The sequence below is a fragment of the Hoplias malabaricus genome, chromosome 2 (assembly GCF_029633855.1).
Source record: "Hoplias malabaricus isolate fHopMal1 chromosome 2, fHopMal1.hap1, whole genome shotgun sequence".
NCBI classification, from domain to species: domain Eukaryota; kingdom Metazoa; phylum Chordata; class Actinopteri; order Characiformes; family Erythrinidae; genus Hoplias; species Hoplias malabaricus.
The window spans coordinates 34,862,663-34,881,658 of NC_089801.1; the positions used below are offsets into that span (position 1 = coordinate 34,862,663).

The 18,996-nt window shown below is 41.9% G+C and overlaps 1 protein-coding gene across 1 annotated transcript; it reads left to right on the forward strand.

Annotated features, from left to right (window-relative positions):
- The first annotated feature begins 761 nt into the window (after nt 1-761).
- Nucleotides 762-16,768, forward strand: gucy2d (guanylate cyclase 2D, retinal). Its single transcript, XM_066658785.1, has 18 exons — nt 762-1,566; nt 1,763-2,064; nt 3,653-4,028; nt 4,529-4,610; nt 6,076-6,217; nt 6,693-6,812; nt 7,058-7,141; nt 7,232-7,408; nt 7,761-7,917; nt 8,126-8,275; nt 9,254-9,402; nt 9,674-9,837; nt 10,040-10,232; nt 11,319-11,493; nt 12,743-12,841; nt 15,605-15,699; nt 16,501-16,586; nt 16,684-16,768. The coding sequence occupies exons 1-18, from the start codon at nt 762-764 to the stop codon at nt 16,766-16,768; spliced, it is 3,441 nt and encodes a 1,146-aa protein (XP_066514882.1).
- The last annotated feature ends 2,228 nt before the right edge of the window (nt 16,769-18,996 follow it).

Consider the following 18,996-nt stretch of genomic DNA (forward strand, 5'->3'; position numbering starts at 1 on the left):
GTGGGACGAGAACACAGCCTGGCACACAGTCTGGCCCAGAGCCTGGTGCACACAAAGCCTGGCATGAAGTGTCTAACAAAGACTGGCACAAAACTGGTAAAAAACTTGTGAAATAGCATGTAACGCAGCTTGGCACAAAACCAAGCACACATTCTATTAAACAGCCAGACATACAGCCTATAATACAGCCCATAACACAACCTAGCACTAGGTCTTGCACACAGCCCCAGCTGAAATTGCCACAAAGCAGAGTGAAAAGGTTTTGGGAGACTAAGGGAGAAGGTAGATGTAGAAGTGGAGACACTGGAGTTTGGAAACATTTAGAGTTGTAAGAAAGGGCATGTTAATGTTAATGTTAATGTGGTAACACTATACTGAAGGTCATCATTTATAAAGTTACTTAAAACCTACATGAGTTCTTAAGAAATCTGACATTAACTGACTTTCTTTCTTTGTCTTTTGCCTTTCTCATCTTCCTATTACCTCCCACCTATGTCCTTCCCTCAAACACACACTCCCACACATGCACACACCTTTTCAGCAATGACTGGGTATTGTCTGTTGATTGACCCAGTGTTGGGCTAGAAGCCCGCAGTGGGTAGAAACTCAAAGGACAATCAGAGTGGCATTTAAAATCATCCATTCCTCCTGCTGGCTGACCACACAGAGTAACCACACAGTTCCCAACACAGACATAAAAACACACACTGTACTTTCCACTTTTCCAACTTTTCCCTGAGCCATAACAGGTGGAAAACAAGATGGCAACCTATAGAGACTCTAGTTTCCTGTGGCAGTCGCACCATCCACGATGGCATCAGGACCCTTCCACAAAACAGAGGAGACGACGGAAAGGAAGCACTAGTCAGGATATAGAAAGTGACACTCCCACATCCTCAAACTGGGTTTTGCGAGGTTACAACTTGTGGGGTAACTGGCTCCTCTTGACTCTGTTCATGATCTTTTACCTGCCCTGTGAGGCTTGGGGCGCCACATTCAAGATTGCTCTTGTGGGACCCTGGACATGTGACCCCTTGTACTCCAAAGCTCTGCCTGATCTCGCTGCTCGACTTGCAGTCAGCCGCATCAACAAGGACCCCAATGTCAACAAAGGTTACTGGTATGATTACACGCTCATCAATGAGGACTGCCATACGTCCCGAGGCTTGGCTCGATTCGCAGAGCTGGAGGGCTACGGCTCAGCCTTCTTGGGGCCGGCCAACCCTGGTTATTGCTCCTCTGCTGCCCTTCTGGCTAAGAACTGGAATAAAGGCCTGCTGTCCTGGGCCTGCCTGAATGCTAACATGGAAGAAGGCATGTACCCCACATTTGTGCGTCCATTGCCACTCTCATCCCGAGTGCTGTTTGCCGTCCTACGATTCTTTAAGTGGGCGCATGTGGCAGTCGTGTCCGAAGAGAGTGACATCTGGGAGGCAACTGGTCAGGAGCTGGCCTCATCACTCCGCAGTCTGGGTCTACCGGTCAGCACTGTCGTCACCATGGAGTCGGACAAAGACGGGCCCAGGAAGGCTCTAACAAAAGTACGGGATGCCGACCGAGTGAGAGGTGCGTCTGTGTGATTCTCACTGTCCTGAATTTGCATTTTCTAAATATCACAATGCAGTTTCAGATACGCTACACCCATTATGTTAGGTCAGCACTGGGTGGGTGCACCATAATGCAGCTGAAATCCATTTTTAAGGTCATACATTTGTGTAGATTGCACTGCATCAGGTTTTTCTATATCTCTCTGTCTCCACAGTGGTCATCATGTGCATGCAGTCTGTCCTCATTGGTGGGCAGTCTCAGTATAATCTGCTGACAACGGCGACGCATATGCGCATGATTGACCGTGGCTATGTCTTTATCCCGTATGACACGCTGCTCTACTCGCTGCCATATAAAAATGTCACCTACGAGATCCTGGCCAATGACAGTAAGCTGCGGCGGGCCTATGACGGGGTGCTCACCATCACTGTAGACCAAGGGGAGCAGAACTTCTATGAGGCCTTTAAAGAAGCTCAGGACAGCTACGAGATCCGCAGCAGCACCTCACCTGAACAGGTAAGGCTGCAAGATCCACAACTCACACAGGTTCCCTGGATGAAGTCTCGTAATGCAAGTGAGATCATGTCAAACTAAGTTAAATAACCTTACAATTTCCTTATAACAATCCGATAATGAGAATTAGGATTCATGTCACAGCTTACTGTGTCTAAACTCTCTCTACCCAAACAACTGGGAACTCACCCTTACTGGCCCTCAGCTGATCTTTGGTTGTCATGGTTTCAAGGACACCCAGTAAATACCATGGCACTATGTTGTACTTTACTGGTAAAGGGCTTCAGAGCCCAAATCACTTTAACCACAAATCACACACCTTCCCATGCCTGTGCTAACATCCCCAGAGGTAATGACCACATCATATTCCCCCTAATTTGCATTTAGCTATCACTCAGCTTTGCCCACATTGCCTACTTTGTATCAACATGACAGGAGCATCTCCTGTTGCGCTTGTGATTTGGAAATTCCTGCCCTCAAAAATGCCCAAAATCTGAACTCTGGTCCTGTTTATGTAATAATCAAATTAAAATATACTGGAGAGTTCTGGGATTATACTTTCACTGTTAACTGAGGCACTTGATAAAAGTGCCACTTACAGAGAGGTGTTTAGTAGTTAAACTGTATTTTTTCAGCATTTCAGATACTTTTTTGTTTTAATAAACAATGTCCAACCTGGCCTAAGCAGGTCTAAGCTGGTGTATGCTTGTCTGGTGCTGATGTTGCTGGTCACATAGTACAGGCATGCTACATAGCCAGCATACTATTTTCAAAACATGACATATGTAAGGTGTGGATCAGGTGTGTTGGAGAAGGATAGACCAGAATATTTGAAACTGCACAAGGTAGCTCCCCAGAGTGGAGCTGAAAACCACTGGGCTGTGCCACACAAAAAAAGACTCATATGTCTCCACTTTAACAACAAAATTGACTAGCCAAAGTTTAGATTTGAATGACTGATCATTATTTAACTACAATAACCTTAAAAAAATAGTTACATTCTATGTTTAAATTAAATCTATGTAAATAGAGAGAACACACAGGGTTGTGATGCTACCTGTGCTACCTGTTTGATGCTACCTGAAAGATAAAATATAAAAAATATATTGTTAAAAGGTATTCAGTGATGGCTCTTGCCTTGCCAATCTGATTCTGTACACCTTCTGAAAGTGTATGGGGCCTAATAGGAATTGGTACCTAGTGAATTATCCCTGGGATTCACAAGGATTATATCTAATCCAAGAAACTATTTATGATTCATCATGTGAAGAGGCGGTGTTTCACCATTAGCCAAGATCATTTTTAAAGCCAATTAGGGTATAAATGCTTAAATATTCTGAATATATATCAGGTCCAGCCCAGTGTTAGACCATGTAGTCATTACCAGGAATGGGGCACAAGTTCATGTGCACTTGTTCCAGAGCATGGTATTTAGTTTTATGCTTTTCTATGGAGACTGGGTGCACAGCTGTACATCTGTTTCCATAATGGGTGCACTTAAAGTTTGTCTGCAAACTCAAACATACAGTGACATTTCTCTTTTTTCTTTTCTTTTCTTTCTCTTTTTCTTTATTTATTTTCCTTTCCTAAGGTCTCTCCTTTCTTTGGCACAATCTACAACATGCTTTACTACACGGCGATGGCAGTGGAGAACAGTCGAACAACCGGAGGTGGACGCTGGGTGACAGGAGATATTCTGGCCCAGAACGAAGGTGGCTTCGAATTCAATGGCTTTAACCAGGTGGTCTCAGGGGGCAAAGAGGGCGAGGGCATGCAGACCCGATACGTGGTGCTGGACACAAATGGACGGGACTCCACCCTTTACCGCACACACATGCTTGAGGCCTCACACACCATCGCCAAGTTTGGGGCACTCAAGTACATGGGCAAATCCATCCACTTTGCTGGGGCCTCGCCTGGAAGTGATCCCAACTGCTGGTTCAGCAAATACATTGCCTGCAGTGGAGGTAAGGACATTTATTTTACAAAATCTGAATAAATGTGCATAATTAGCTGTATACATTGTGATTCCGTGTGAATGAAACATAGAGAATATAGAATTGCTTAGAGTACGTCTTTTTTTATATTTTACTATTTTTTTTTTTTGGGTAAATATTAACTTTTTCCACACTTGGAAAAACACCACCATGTTGGTGATAAAAGATGAAACGGATAAGATATTTAAAATATATTTTCATGACAATTATCATATTAAATGCATTTTTATTAATTCCATTTTTAATACAAAGGCATCTTTTATCAAACCAATTTTCATCAAATATTTGTCATTTTCAGCCCTTAGCTTTAAAACCTCTATGTCTTCTGGGGTAGATTCTGATGTTTTGAAAAATTGGCAATGATGAATTCTTTGGGGATGACCACTTAATAAGATCCCTATTAAGAATTCGATTTCCTCGTAAGAAAACCTTCTTACAATTCTCTCTCTCTCTCTCTCTCTCTCTGGCAGGGATGGATGGATTGACTTACTTTTTCCTTTTCCTGCTCTTCTCTGCTTTAGTGGCTGCCAGTGTTTTCCTTTACAATATGAAGTAAGAGCCTGTTTCTCTGGTTACGGGTTGCTGTGTGTGGTGGACTGTATGTGTGTATGTGGAGTCTCTGTCACTGACGTGGTCAGAGCCACTGGTTTATTGCTTTGCCAAAGGAACAGTAAAAATAGATGCTTGGGCATTTTTGCTTGTTAGCCAAATCTCTTGAACTGCTCTGTGTGCTATATACTTTTATAACCATATTTTTACATTCTTACTGAAGGACTTACAGCAAAACCAAACCATATATTGCTACAAGTTCCAAAGGTCTGTGGTTTGAACCAAGTGTTTACCTTAGATTAATAAAGTAAATGGAGTTGTGACATTTTTGTATTGTTCTCAAATGTTTAAATGTACAGCTGTGTAGTTGATTAATGAATATTTCTCAGTTGTCAGCTATATCATCCTAATTCATTCATTGTCTGTAACCCCTTATCCAGTGCCCGGAATTACAGGGCACAAGGCAGGAACACACCCTGAAGCGGGTGCCAGTCCTTTGCAGGGCGAGACACACTCACATACTCACACCTACGGACACTTCTGAGTCGGACCTTTACACTGGGGACTTCCATTGGCAGAGGGGGCCAAAGGAAAAATTAATTAATTCATTCATTCATTGTCTGAAACTGCTTATCCAATTCAGGGTTGCAGTGGAACCTACCCGGAATCACTGGGTGCAAGGCGGGAACACACTCTGGAGGGGGCACGAGTCCTTCACAGGGTGACACACACACATTCACTCACACCTACAGACACTTTTGAGTCGGCAATCCACCTGCCAATGTGTGTTTTTGGACTGTGGGAGGAAACTGGAGCACCCGGAGGAAACCCACACAGACACAGGGAGAACACACCAAACTCCTCACGGACAGTCACCCAGAGCGGGACTCACACCCACAACCTCCAGGTTCTTGGAGCTGTGTGACTGCGACACTACCTGCTGCTCCACTGTGCCGCCACCAAAAGAAAAATTATAAGTAAAAATCTCTTCCAGGATTTCATTCCAGCTGTCTCTGTAATCATCTCAGACCAGCCACAGAGGGGTCATAGCACATGAAACCAAAGTCTGGCAAATATTTTTACTTTCTGGAACTGAGTATGCCACCACTAAGAATGTGAATGGAGAGGATAAAAGTGGACAGTGTAAAATCGAAGCGGAAGTTTGAGAAGTGAACTGGAGAGTTTAGACATTAAAGGACAGAGTAAAGGAATGCAGACAGTGTAAATATATATTAGTTTGAGATTTAGTAAAGAGTGAACTTTAATGCCTCACTGAACCCTATTTATGCAGTCATATGAATGTCAGCTTCGGAAATGTATTTATGTGGCCAAGTGTAAATGACAGTTATAGTGGCTCAGAGTTTATGCTCCTCTGCTTTTTTTTTTACAGTTCAGATACTGGACAGTTGGTGATTTTGTGTTCTCTGATTCTGTATCTGTGCGTGTGTGTGTGTGTGTGTGTCTGTAGAGGAAATGGCCAAGTAGGTATTTTATCAGCGCTTGCAGGAGGAGGAGGAGGAGCAGGAGGAGGAGGAGGAAGAGCAGCCCCCACTAAGATCGTGCTCACACTGGACGACCTGGTCTTCATCAACACGCAGCTCAGCAAAAAGGTTAATTTCTCTCACTTTGCCACTATCAGTTTGTTTCTTTCACTCCATCTTGCTTTTCTATTTATGCTTTCACAGTTTTCTCCAGTTCTTTTGTATCTCACCTCCCATAGCCTAAGTCTTAATTCCATCTCTGCTGTTTTCCTCTTTTAACACCACTGCTGAGTGTATAATAACCTGTGTGCTTTAAAACCCAAAGGAGAAATAAATCATATTCTCCAGATTATTTTCCTTGTTGTAAAACAGCAATTATACTGACACCTAGTGATCAGCTTTAAACATGGCCGCCTCCATGTGGGAGACCCACCCTATGGAGGATTACGTTGTTTAGTCAGGGACTAAAAAGCAATTTGATTCTTGTTAGATATACTTGCGAATTTATATATATATATATATACTTTTATACTTTTAGGTGATTAAAATGTCAGCTTCAGAAAACTTAAGTCTTTGTGGAACCTCTCTACCTCTCTCTCTGCAGAAGCTGAATGATGACAGTTTGGCGAAGAGTCAGTTGGATGTGAAAACTCCTCGGCACTCAGTGTCTGGACGCAGCTACATTACTTCCACTCCTGACAGCTCCAATGTGGCCGTGTTTGAGGTGTGTTTCCATGTATATGTGAAAAAAACAATTATATCTCTTTTATATTTCTGAGAGTCCATAGGGTGCAATTTTACGTCTTTAACCGAGAGTTCAGTCTAGTTATGGTCAATGTAGCCAATCTTACAAAATCCACAGCTTCAAAATGGCTTCCAGTAACAAGCCTTTCACAATAGAAAAACTTTCAGCACTAAAGAGTTAATATGTGTGTGAAGCATTAATGTCCTGTGCCCTGTGATTATCAGGGAGACTGGGTGTGGCTGAAGAGATGCCCCAATGGAGGGTCCATCTTAGAAGTCGGTGGCAAAACTCAGAGGGTCTTCATTAAGGTGAGAGGCAGAGAAGAGATCTAAAATGACACAAAATGAAGGGGGCACAAGGCGAGTTCCTCACTCTTCTTTCTCTCTGTTTCTCTGCAGCTGAGAGACATGCGTCAGGAGAATCTGAACCTGTTCCTGGGTCTCTTCCATGACTCAGGGATCTTTGGGGTAGTGACAGAGCATTGCTCACGGGGCAGTCTGGAAGACCTGCTCAGTAACGAGGACATGAGACTGGACTGGATGTTCAAATCTTCTCTGCTCATGGACCTCATCAGGGTGAGACAGGGATGGACAGCTTTTTAATTTCTTGATAATGCAGTTTACATTTTATCAGGATTTTATCTGGATAGAGATTATCCACATTCAAGTTGAAACCAATACCCCAATCAATACAAAAAACAGTCAAATAAAACAACACAATACAAGCCTATTACCCCACCTAATATAGCTAAATGGCTCTGTACCACCCAAAAAGTACATGAGTACATGATTTACTGATTTGTAATTTTATATTAACCTTCTCTAGTTGTTCACTCACGCCGTGTTAAATAACCTCTCATACCTTCCTTTTTCCCTTTCTTCACCTCTTTGCTCTCCATCCCTCCCTCATATCCCCCTTCCCTTTCAGGGAATGAAATACCTGCATCATCGGGCCATCATTCATGGTCGTCTGAAGTCGAGGAACTGTGTGGTGGATGGTCGCTTCGTTCTGAAGGTGACTGACTATGGCTTGAATGAAATCATGAACTCCCAAGACATATACCAGGATGACTGCAAACCAGAGGGTAAGTTACAAAGATACACACACACTCACAAGCCCAACCATGAGTAAAGGATGGTGCTCTTTCACTTCAGAGAATGCAGGTCCACTATTGCACAGCCTAGTGTGGGTGGATGTATACCTCTCTAGTTGGTTCATGTGCAGCTTTTCTGGAGCATCCCATTTCACTACATATTTTTAAGGAGCAAATACGTGTCTCTTTCTCTGTGCAGATCACTTGTGGACAGCTCCGGAGCTCCTGCGAAGTGCAAGGTTGATGAGGACAGGGACATATTCAGGGGATGTCTACAGCTTCTCCATCATCATGCAGGAGGTTATCTCCCGCAGTGCCCCCTTCTGCATGCTGGACATGCCCCCACAAGGTATGTATACTTGTTTTTCACTGATGTCCAAAGTAAATTTACTTTAAAATAGTAACTTTAAGGGGGACACGGTGGCACAGCAGGTAGTGTCGCAGTCACACAGCTCCAGGGTCCGGGTGACTGCCTGTGATGAGTGTAGTGTGTTCTCCCTGTGTCCGCATGTGTTTTCTCCAGATGCTCCGTTTTTCTTCCCACAGTCCAAAAACACACGTTGGTAGGTAGATTGGCGACTCAAAAGTGTCCATGTGTGACTGAATATATGAGTTTGTGTCGCCCTGTGAAGAACTGGCGCCCCCTCCAGGGTGTGTTCCTGCCTTGCGCCCAGTGATTCCAGGTTGGCTCTGGACCCACCACGACCCTAAACTGTATAAGTGGTTTTAGACAATTAATGAATCAATGAATGAATAGTATCTTTACGGGAGAGGAAAAGCCTTCTTAAATCTGAAAGGATGTCAATATAAAATAAATGTTATTCATTATGAAATTTAGGACAGCTGCTTCAAATGAAAAATCCATAACAATGGAGATACATGTTTTCATGGGGCAGTGATGTATATCTACTACATACGATTAATCAGCTCAAGTTGTTTTTGATACATTTTTGACACTAGAGGGTGAATCTGATGATTATGGATGAATCTGTTTTTCTATGTGTTTGTGTAATATCAGAGAAACCCTTGCCAAATATGATGCCACACCACTGAGGTTTCAAATAAGAGTACTTCAGACTTTACAGGACACACACGCACACACCATCATACAGCATCAACAACATTTACATTCAAAAGAAGGCAATGTGTACCAGTGTTCAAATATTTTTGAGCAAAAACCAATTGTGCTGACTCACTCTCATCTGTTCATCGATTCCTTCATCATCGTCTTTCTCGTCCCTAATGCCAACCACACACAGCAAACAATGCAGATACAAATTCAGTGTAAGAGCTTCTGAAATGTGTGTATCTGTGTGTGTGCGTGCAGAGATTGTAGATAAGGTGCGCTGTCCTCCACCTCTATGTCGGCCGAGTGTCTCTGTGGATGAGGCTCCACTAGAGGTCATTCAGTTAATGAAACAGTCCTGGAGTGAAGAACCAAACCTCAGACCCACATTTGAGGAGATCTTCAGACAGGTACACAAACACACACACACACACACACACACACACACACACACACACACACACACACACACACACACACATATATATGATGTATATATGATGTATGGATATGATATAATAATATCATTATCAGCATACCACATATGTATCTTTTATGGATTGTCTGTTTTCAGAAGTTCTGTTGTGTCTGATCATGAAATCTGTGGCTGTGAAGCCTTACATCCTCTGTGTGTGTGTGTGTGTGTGTGTGTGTGTGTGTGATATCTCTGTGCCGCTGCAGTTTAAGACCATCAGTAAAGGCAAGAAGACCAACATCATAGACTCAATGCTGCGTATGCTGGAGCAGTACTCCACAAACCTGGAGGATCTGATCCGGGAGAGAACAGAGGAGCTGGAGGTGGAGAGGCAGAAAACTGACCATCTGTTGGCACAGATGCTGCCCAAGTATGTCCCAGCATGGCAGTACACCATTCTATGACTCTGAACAATGATATCATATGTTGTTCTGAATAAAATTTTGAAAAATAATAATAAATAAATAAACATAAAAAGGGCATGCATATGCATGCACAAACACACACACACTAAATATATAACACATTTGGTGTGACTGTAAGTCTGATGAGTGTTGTGCGTCTTGCTCCAGGTCAGTAGCTCTAGCTCTAAAGACGGGGAAGCCCGTGGTCCCGGAGCATTTTGCTGAGGCCACACTTTACTTCAGTGACATCGTGGGCTTCACCACCATCTCAGCTCTGAGTGAACCCATCGAGGTGGTCGACCTGCTCAATGACCTCTACACACTGTTCGACTCCATCATAGGAATGCACGATGTCTACAAGGTGTGTTGTATAGGGGGAAACTTGATGTGTAACACCTGCATTCCCTGCTTGGGTGAGGAGACTACATTACAAAGTCCTTACACTATATGCAGCGCCAGCTGTGTATCTCAATTCTTCAAGGATGAGTATATGGAGCATAATACAATTTTATTATCAGTATTAAAGTAAATTGGCAGCACTGTGGATCTTGGGGTCTTGGGTTCGATCAGGGACTCTGTCTTTGAGGAGCTTAGTGTGCTCTCCCTTTGTCCGAGTTGATTACTTCTGGGTGCTCCTCTTCCATCCCACAGTCCAAAAACACGTTGATCAGTAGAAGGCTGTGTGAAATTGCCCCTAGATGAGAGTGTGTGTTGCCCTGTGATAGCTTTATCCAGGGTGTGGTCCTGCCTTGTGTCCAATGATTCCAGGTAGGCTCCGGACCCACTGTGATCCTGATCTGGATTAAGTCATTACAGAACATGAATGAATGATTACAGCTAATAGAAACTTTTCAAAGTTAGTGTTCTCCTCCAAGCATGCTGAGCAGGGCTGGGCAATGATTCAATATCAATATATATGGCAATATGAAATGTTTCAGTAACAATGATATGATTTTTACATACATTTTCAACATTTCAATATACGATATTTATAGCATCTGTCTAGGTGCTGCCATCAGTAAATTGCACTCCGTTTTAAATATAGTCTAAAAATACTAATATTTACAAAGCCAAGAGGTTTTTGTTTGATGGTGATGTCATGTTGCTTTCAGTTCTTGAACGTTTTGTGTGGCTTTTTATTGTACATATCCATATCGGAATTATATCTTATCGACCAAAATTAAGAAATATATTGCGATATACATTTTGACCATATCATCCAGCTCTAATGCTGAGCTTCAAAAAATACACTTAACTTGACATATTTTGACAACTTTCATGGCATCTTGAAAAAACTGCTTTTGCATTTTCCAAGTGTTCTGTGTTGTTTGGCCTACCTCATACCACTACAATTGCGCAATGTGGCAAAAGAGTCCTGAAAAACATGAGAAATGGATCAAGATCAATGTGCCTAAATCAGATTTGATATCTTTTTTTGCATTGACAGGTGGAGACTATTGGTGATGCCTACATGGTGGCATCTGGAGTCCCATCCCGCAATGGTAACCGGCACGCAGCAGAGATGGCCAACATGTCTTTGGACATTCTGTCCTGCATTGGGACGTTCAAGCTGAGACACATGCCTGGCGTAAAGGTCAAAATCCGCATTGGACTCCACTCTGGTGAGACTCTGCCTTTTTTTTTTTTGAGAACATTTTGTAAAATGCCACCTTACAAACATCACCATGCTTAATGCCAAATGTGGTCTAAAAGGTGTGTAAGGTCCCACAATTTGGGCTGTGGAGCAGAGGAACTGTGTTCTCTGGAATGATAGAACTTCAAACAATACATCTGGAATGATTTGGGATCTGGAAGTAATCATCCTGTACCTGAACCTCAACATCTGTACCTGACATCACATATGTTTTCTATATGTTTGCTATAAGAAGCAAAGGATGTAGCAAGCTTTTAGAAGCAAACTTTTCATTTGCAAACTACACAATAGCAACTACTCCCTTCCCTTCCTCGTCCTCTAGACGGCTGTGCATTCTGAGGGTGATGCCAATCCCAAGCAACATCCAATTATCTTCCTCATCCAATTAGAGTGCCCACCCCACACTCATTAGCACAAACCTGTTAAAACAGAGCACATGGCTCTGCTCTATTGCACTGGACCATGACAATCAAAAAAAAGCAGCTGTAATACTGTAATAAAATTTACAGTGTGCAAATGTCTCAAACATCACGACTGGTTGATTTTCTGAGTGACCATAAGGATACATCCCAGTGGAGGTCTTCACATCCAGATTGTGAATAAAATATTCAGCCCTGGACTTTGTGGACATGTGCAAATAGCTGACCAAACAGTTACACCAACACTTCAGTTTGTTCCCAACGAATATGTAAGACAAGAAACTGGATAAAAGGTCGAGATTTGAAGATTCTCCTCTAAAGAAGAGTAAACAAAACAAAACAAAAAACAAAAAAACATAGCATATGCAAAATAAATGTCAGGTTCTATACTTTATTTAATATTTATATAATATTTTTTCCAATATGGTCAAATTCAGGGCGGCACGGTGGCACAGGTAGTGTCGCAGTCACACAGCTCCAGGCACCTGGGGGTTGTGGGTCCAATCCTGCTCCAGGTGACTGTCTGTGAGGAGTTTGGTGTGTTTGGTCTGCATGGGTTTCCTCCGGGTGCTCCGGTTTCCTCCCACAGTCCAAAAACACACGTTGGTAGGTGGATTAAAGTGTCCATAAGTGTGAGTGTGTGAGTGACTGTGGGTGTGTCACCCTATGAAGGACTGGTGCCTCCTCCAGAGTGTGTTCCTGCCTTGCGCCCAATGATTCCAGGTAGGCTCCGGACCCACCGCGACCCTGAACTTAGTGATGATTTGATGCTTGTGTGTTTTTATGTGTGAATAACAGGTCCAGTGGTAGCAGGAGTAGTGGGCTTGACCATGCCTCGCTACTGTCTTTTTGGGGACACAGTAAACACAGCATCTCGAATGGAATCCACAGGCCTGCGTAAGTACCACCAAATTTCATCACCTATATCACCTTCATTATAACATGCTCTAATGGGGGAGAGTCCAATAAAAGAAGCTCTGAAGATATGCGTAGTGTAGCATACAAAGTGTAGTAAGTGGGTACAGTGATTCTAGCTCAATTAAGTCAAAACGTGATAGACAGTGTTCAATTTACTTGTACTCAAGCACAATATTAAGGAATCTATGCCTTTACTACACATTAACATTTAGTGATAGTGATGGTTGCTTTTTTGTGTTGAATGTGATGTTGTTTAACTGCGGTGTTGCTTTGTGATCACAGACTGGGTTTTGGAGCATTAGCTTATTATTTTAGAGTGCTATAGACTTCAACCCCTCTGCTGATAGATGTTGGATTTTCTGAGAATTCCAATTACCACAATACAACTTTCTCAGAACTTAAGTACTTTGAGAAGCTAATTTTGTACTTTCACTCAAGTTGTTCTTTGGGAGATACTTTACTGTAATTATTGTAAACAAATATTAACATATCTTAGCTCCTTTCACAGATGTTTGAGGTCACTGATGTTGGTGATTTGGTAAAAAAAAATGATTTCAAGACTAATTTGAAGGAGTGTGAGAAAGTATTTCAAATTTGTGTGTGTGTGTGTGTGTGTGCATGCTAGCGACAGGCTCAGGGAGCTTAAGCTGCAGAGCGTTTTGTAAGCTCTTAATACTATCAGCCGAATTAGAAAGAAAATTCTGCTTTAATGGTCGCATCCTCCTAGAGCTCTGTCCCTCCCTCCCTGTCTCTTTCTCACTGGCTTTTTCCCTGGCTGCTGGTGCAAAATCAAAAGGCCCTCTAACAAGTCACCAGAAACCTGAAGCACAACATTTAAAAGGTCCTTACTATACTGTATCTTGTACAATATATATACACACACACACGTACCATATCACCCCAAAACATTTGTAATAAACTACACATGCAAGATTACAATTTTTATTTATTTAAATAACATCAACGTCTATCTCTAAATCAGTAACTTAATATTGTAACACAAAACATTATTATTAGTGTTCAAAAACACAGAAAATTGGCCTAATATTCAAACTGTGCTTCAGTTTCTTACTTTTCAATCTGTGCAAAATGAGCAAAGGCAAGTGCAAGAGTATAGGAATGAGTTTGATATGTGTGTATATATATATATGAAAGCCCACCCCATACCTAAAATATTAGCTAGCTATAAGCCCATTCCTATGTAAATAAGGCAGTAAAATACTGCATTTATTATTATGTGGAACAGCATTTGATTAACATTAACGTTAGAGAGTGAGGCTTTGTCCACACACTATGGAGCTTTACATACTACACTGCAGAAAGCACTGCTAAGTATATATATATATATATACACACACAGTGCAGCAGTGTGTAGTTTGGGACTCAGCCAGACACTAACATTAACTTGCTGCACGTCACAACTCTCAGATCCTCCTCTGTTACCCTAACAGTTAGCTATATACAAGCCACTTTCATAACTGTAATTAGCCGTCGTTGTTATATTTTGTGCTCATTACTGACCCCAAGCCCAGAGCTGGTACAAAACTAACGTTAAAAAATTAACATTAAAGCAGTGAAGCTGATGATTGGAGCAGCTTTATATTTGAACATATTTAAAAGAAGACCCTGTGTCTGACTCGCTGCCAAAAGACGTTAATCTCGGTGGCGCATTTTCAAAATAACCGTATGAAAAGAAAGAATATTTTGCTTACAGGCAAGATATATTTTTCTGGTCTCCTGTCTAATGGTCTTTTAGTGTGTTTAAGGGCTACTAAGGAACCCATTGTGTGTGCTTTTTATTGAATAAGCTTTATTGGCAAAACAGAAAGGCATTAATAAAGACAAGTATATAAATGCTGATTTCTTCCGATTCCTTGCGCCACACCTGAAATACCGCGACCCACTAGTGAATGAAAAGGAACCCTGTGACCAGGATACACGCTCATGTAAAGACAGTACTGCCACCTAGAGGACTCACATCAGAATTAAATCTTTCTAAAAAGTGAACCTCACAATCATGAATCTTCTGCATATTTCAGTGTTTCAGATGTAAAGTCAGCTGAGGAGTTGGTCAGACAGAGCTCATTACAGTGGGGGTAAAATGAACCAGACTTTGCAATGCTTAAAATATATGCTACCATTTAAATTACTGCCAACAACCATGAGTGAACATACATGCTGAGTTTCTATTTGGCATGCCTGTTCATCCATCCATCCATCCATTATCTGTAACCGCTTATCCATTCACTCATTCATTCATTCATTCATTGTATGCAACTGCTTCATTTTTATCAGGGTTGTGGTGAGTCAGTGGAGTCCCCAAAATCACTGTGCACAAGACAGGAACACATCCGGGACAGAATGCCAGCCTATCACAGTGCATCACACACCCATAAAGTCACTCATGTTCACACCTTTTAAATAGCCAGTCCACTTACCAGCATGTGTATTTGGAGATGAGAGGAAACCAGAGCATGCAAATCCCAATACCACAGCACTATGTGACAGCCACACTACCTGTTGTGCCCCCATCCCCTCCTATACATGGGATGTTGCAAAAGGGAAAGTAAGAAAACTGTATGTATCACACTTTAGGCCAAATTACCCGACTATCATAAAATAGTGTCAGATAATACATGCATAACAATTCTGTGTAAAATATTGGTCCATTTCACCTTAATGAATGTGATGTCTGAATGCAAGTGTCAAGATCATAATCTGATACGAGTCTTTGTTTAACAGCTTACAGAATACACGTCAATGCCAGCACTGTCCAGGTGCTCCGAGATCTAAAGCTTGGATACAAAATAGACTCAAGGGGCAAGACAGAACTTAAGGTAATACATGAGCTCACACACACAGACAAACACACACACACACAAAAACATGTCCAAATGTTTGTCAAAACCCTTTATAATTAAAGGATTCATGCTACGAACAGGAGAGTGTGAACTAGAATGAGGGGGCCCTGGAAGATGAACATATCTCTAAGCTCACCATGCTCACTGTCAAGTATAGAGTGGTATAAAGCCTCCAAGCATTGTGCTATGGAGCAGTAGAACTGTGTTCTTTGCAGTGACTGAGCTACGTCTAATTATTTTGGGATGAGTTACAGTGACTTTATAGTGACTTTTGTGATGATTTAACGCCCAACACGGGCACCTTCATTTATTCATTTATTATCCAGTTCAGGGTCACAGTGGGACCCAGAATCATTGGGTGCAAGGCAGGAGCACACCCTGGAGGGTGACAGGGCAACACATACACACATTCACTCACACCTACGGCCACTTTTGAGTCACCAATCCACCTATCAACATGTGTTTCTGGACTGTGGACCTGGAGCGGGACTTGAACCCACAACCTCCAGGTCCCTGGAGCTGTGTGACTGCGACACTACCTGCTGCAACATTATGCTGTCATACAGGGGCACCTGACTTCAGTAATGTTATCATGAACGCAATCATATCCTTACAGAAACATTCCAACTATGGTGTAGCCTTCCCAGAAGACTAGGCTTCAAATGCTTAATACCCTTGATTTCAGATTAAACTTTGTTGTATGAGCCATCCACAAACTTAATATAAACATTAAAGTGGCCATATAAATAGTATAATCAGAATCTCTCCCATGTCCAGGGTAAAGGAGTGGAGGAGACATTCTGGTTGGTTGGGAAAGACGGATTCAATAAGCCTCTGCCTATCCCACCAGACCTTACACCAGGGTAAGAGATAAGTGCAGCCCCTCTTTACTGGTGTAAGTCAGTGTAAAAAGACGTAATTGATAGCATGATTATAACTCACCTATGTCTTATCATACAGAGCGAGTAATCATGGCATTAGCTTGGAGGAGATTCCAGAAGACAGGAGGCAGAGGTTCCTGGACCGGCAAAAGAGGATGGGCTAAAAATACACTTTAGGTAAGCCTTTATATATTTAATTAATTGTTTTTATTATCTGTTTTATATGCATTTGAAATGTAGACATGGCATTATATTTAAAAGGTTCATACAACAGAAACCACTCTTTTAAAAAATGTGTTAATTAGTAAAGCAAGGAGTTATTGAGGCTGAAATGGCCTGAATACTCTGAAATGCCAAACATACATCAGTCAGACATAACTCTACAATGGCCTTCTTGTTTCTACACTCCTCTGGTTTATAAGCTTCATTGACCATATAGGTTCCCTTTTGTACTTCTGCAGTTACAAACTGTCAACTGTCATCAATCTGTTGCTCTGCATACACTGTTAGCCCCCTTTACCCCTAATCTTCAATGATCAAGACCCCACAGATCAGGTATGACTTGAGTGGTGGATCATACTCAGCGCAGCTGTGACACTGATGTGGTGGTGATGTGTTAGCGTGTGTTGTGCAGGTGCGAGTGGATCAATCACAGCAGTGCTGCTAGTGTTCTTAAGCCCCTCAGTGCCACTGCTGTATAGAGAATAGACCACCAACCAAAAACATCCAGCCAAAAGCATCCTTTGTCCACTGATAAAGGACTAGAGGATGAAAAAAAAAACAGATGAGCTACTGTCTCTGATTTTACATCTACAAGGTGGGCCAACAAAGTAGGAGTGCCTAACAAAGTGGACAGTGAGCGAACACAGGGTTTAAAAACTCCAGAAGCACTACTGCGTCTGATCCACTTGTATCAGCCCAACACTACAGCGCTGAGACTGATCCACCACCCAAATCATACCTGCGCTGTGGTGGTCTTGTGGGGGTCCTGGTCACTGAAGAACAGGGTTAAGTAGGCTAAAATAGAGCCCTGATAAAATAAACATGGAGATTTTATTAAACTATGAATATAATGGTGAATCACACATGTTCTTTTGTTCATTCAGGTGGAGATGCCCAAATTCCCCCACTGGCCGTCATCAGAGAGTAGCCAGCAAAAGATTCAGGGAAATTTAGAGAGGGTTGGGAGGTAAGAGGGGTGGTTTGGGGGGTATTTTATCAGTACCCTTCCTATCCTTAATAACCTCCCCATACATGCACTAATGGAGCCAAGGGTTCACCTCACACAGACATCAAGATCCTCCCTCAGTGTCTGTGAAAGCCTCTCAGTGTGAACCAGCTGCAGTCTGCTACGGAAAACCACAGACATTACACATCGGCTAGAGATTATATGGATATATCGCCAATATGTTATTAAACGCCTGTCTAAAATACTGTATCTTAAATTCTATTTAACACTATAGTCAGTGTTTAAAGTCAAAGTCAAGAGGGTGGAGGAAGCAGGAAGGCCTGGTCCTGGGACATCTTGCAGTTTATAAGAAAGATTAATTTCAATTCATTTTGTAGGTATTTTGAAGTCCTATTTTTTGGTAAAAAAGAAAAACACAGAAAAACAGACCAGACAAAATGAACAAGGTGCTTTTTAAAAAGGCGCCTGCATCTCACCACATAACTGAGATTCCCAAAGCACAGATCACATATAAAACAACTACAGAAAAACATATGTAAATGATTCTTTAAATTGCTTAGAGTTTCAAACGCAATTAAAATTGTAGACATTACTCTCACTCGTATTCCTTTTCTAAATGTTTTGTTCCTAGAGCACCACACAGCCTGAGTTCACACACTCATGTCCTAGATAACACACCACAGTCCAAACCAACAGTGAGAGCATAGATTTGTCTGTTAGCTTCCTTCACACATACAGCATACCTGCCAGAGATCAGAAATTAGAGCTTACTCTTCTTTCATCCAGTAAACTATATCATCAGTGCATTACATAATGATCTTACATCCACAAATACTTTCACCAAAGACATTTGCATCCACTTATATGTCATAATGTATTTTTTAAGACAATGAAAATGTGTGCATAAACTGTGACATTTCTTACCCTGAGGAAACCACAGTATATTTCATTCCCTCCATACATGAGACTCAATCTAGGGTCTGGATTTGACTGATGTGTCCAGACTCACCTGATGAGTGACCACTCCTGTACAGTAAGATACACTAATCCTCCAGGTCCTTGAGGGGGCGATGTTTTCTATTACATCAACTGAGCTATGTTATTATAGAATGTATAGAATGTTGCTACTGTTCAAACTGTAAATCTGATGCAAATGTGTAAATAAAAGGGGTTTTAGTGAAAATGTGGACTGCTTTTATTTCC

Coding starts and splice junctions, on each gene's coding strand:
- gucy2d (XM_066658785.1), top strand. CDS start 762: ATGGCAACCTATAGAGACTCTAGTTTCCTGTGGCAGTCGCACCATCCA. Junction 8,276..9,253: donor GCTGGACATGCCCCCACAAG/GTATGTATACTT, acceptor GTGTGCGTGCAG/AGATTGTAGATAAGGTGCGC. Junction 11,494..12,742: donor CCGCATTGGACTCCACTCTG/GTGAGACTCTGC, acceptor TGTGAATAACAG/GTCCAGTGGTAGCAGGAGTA.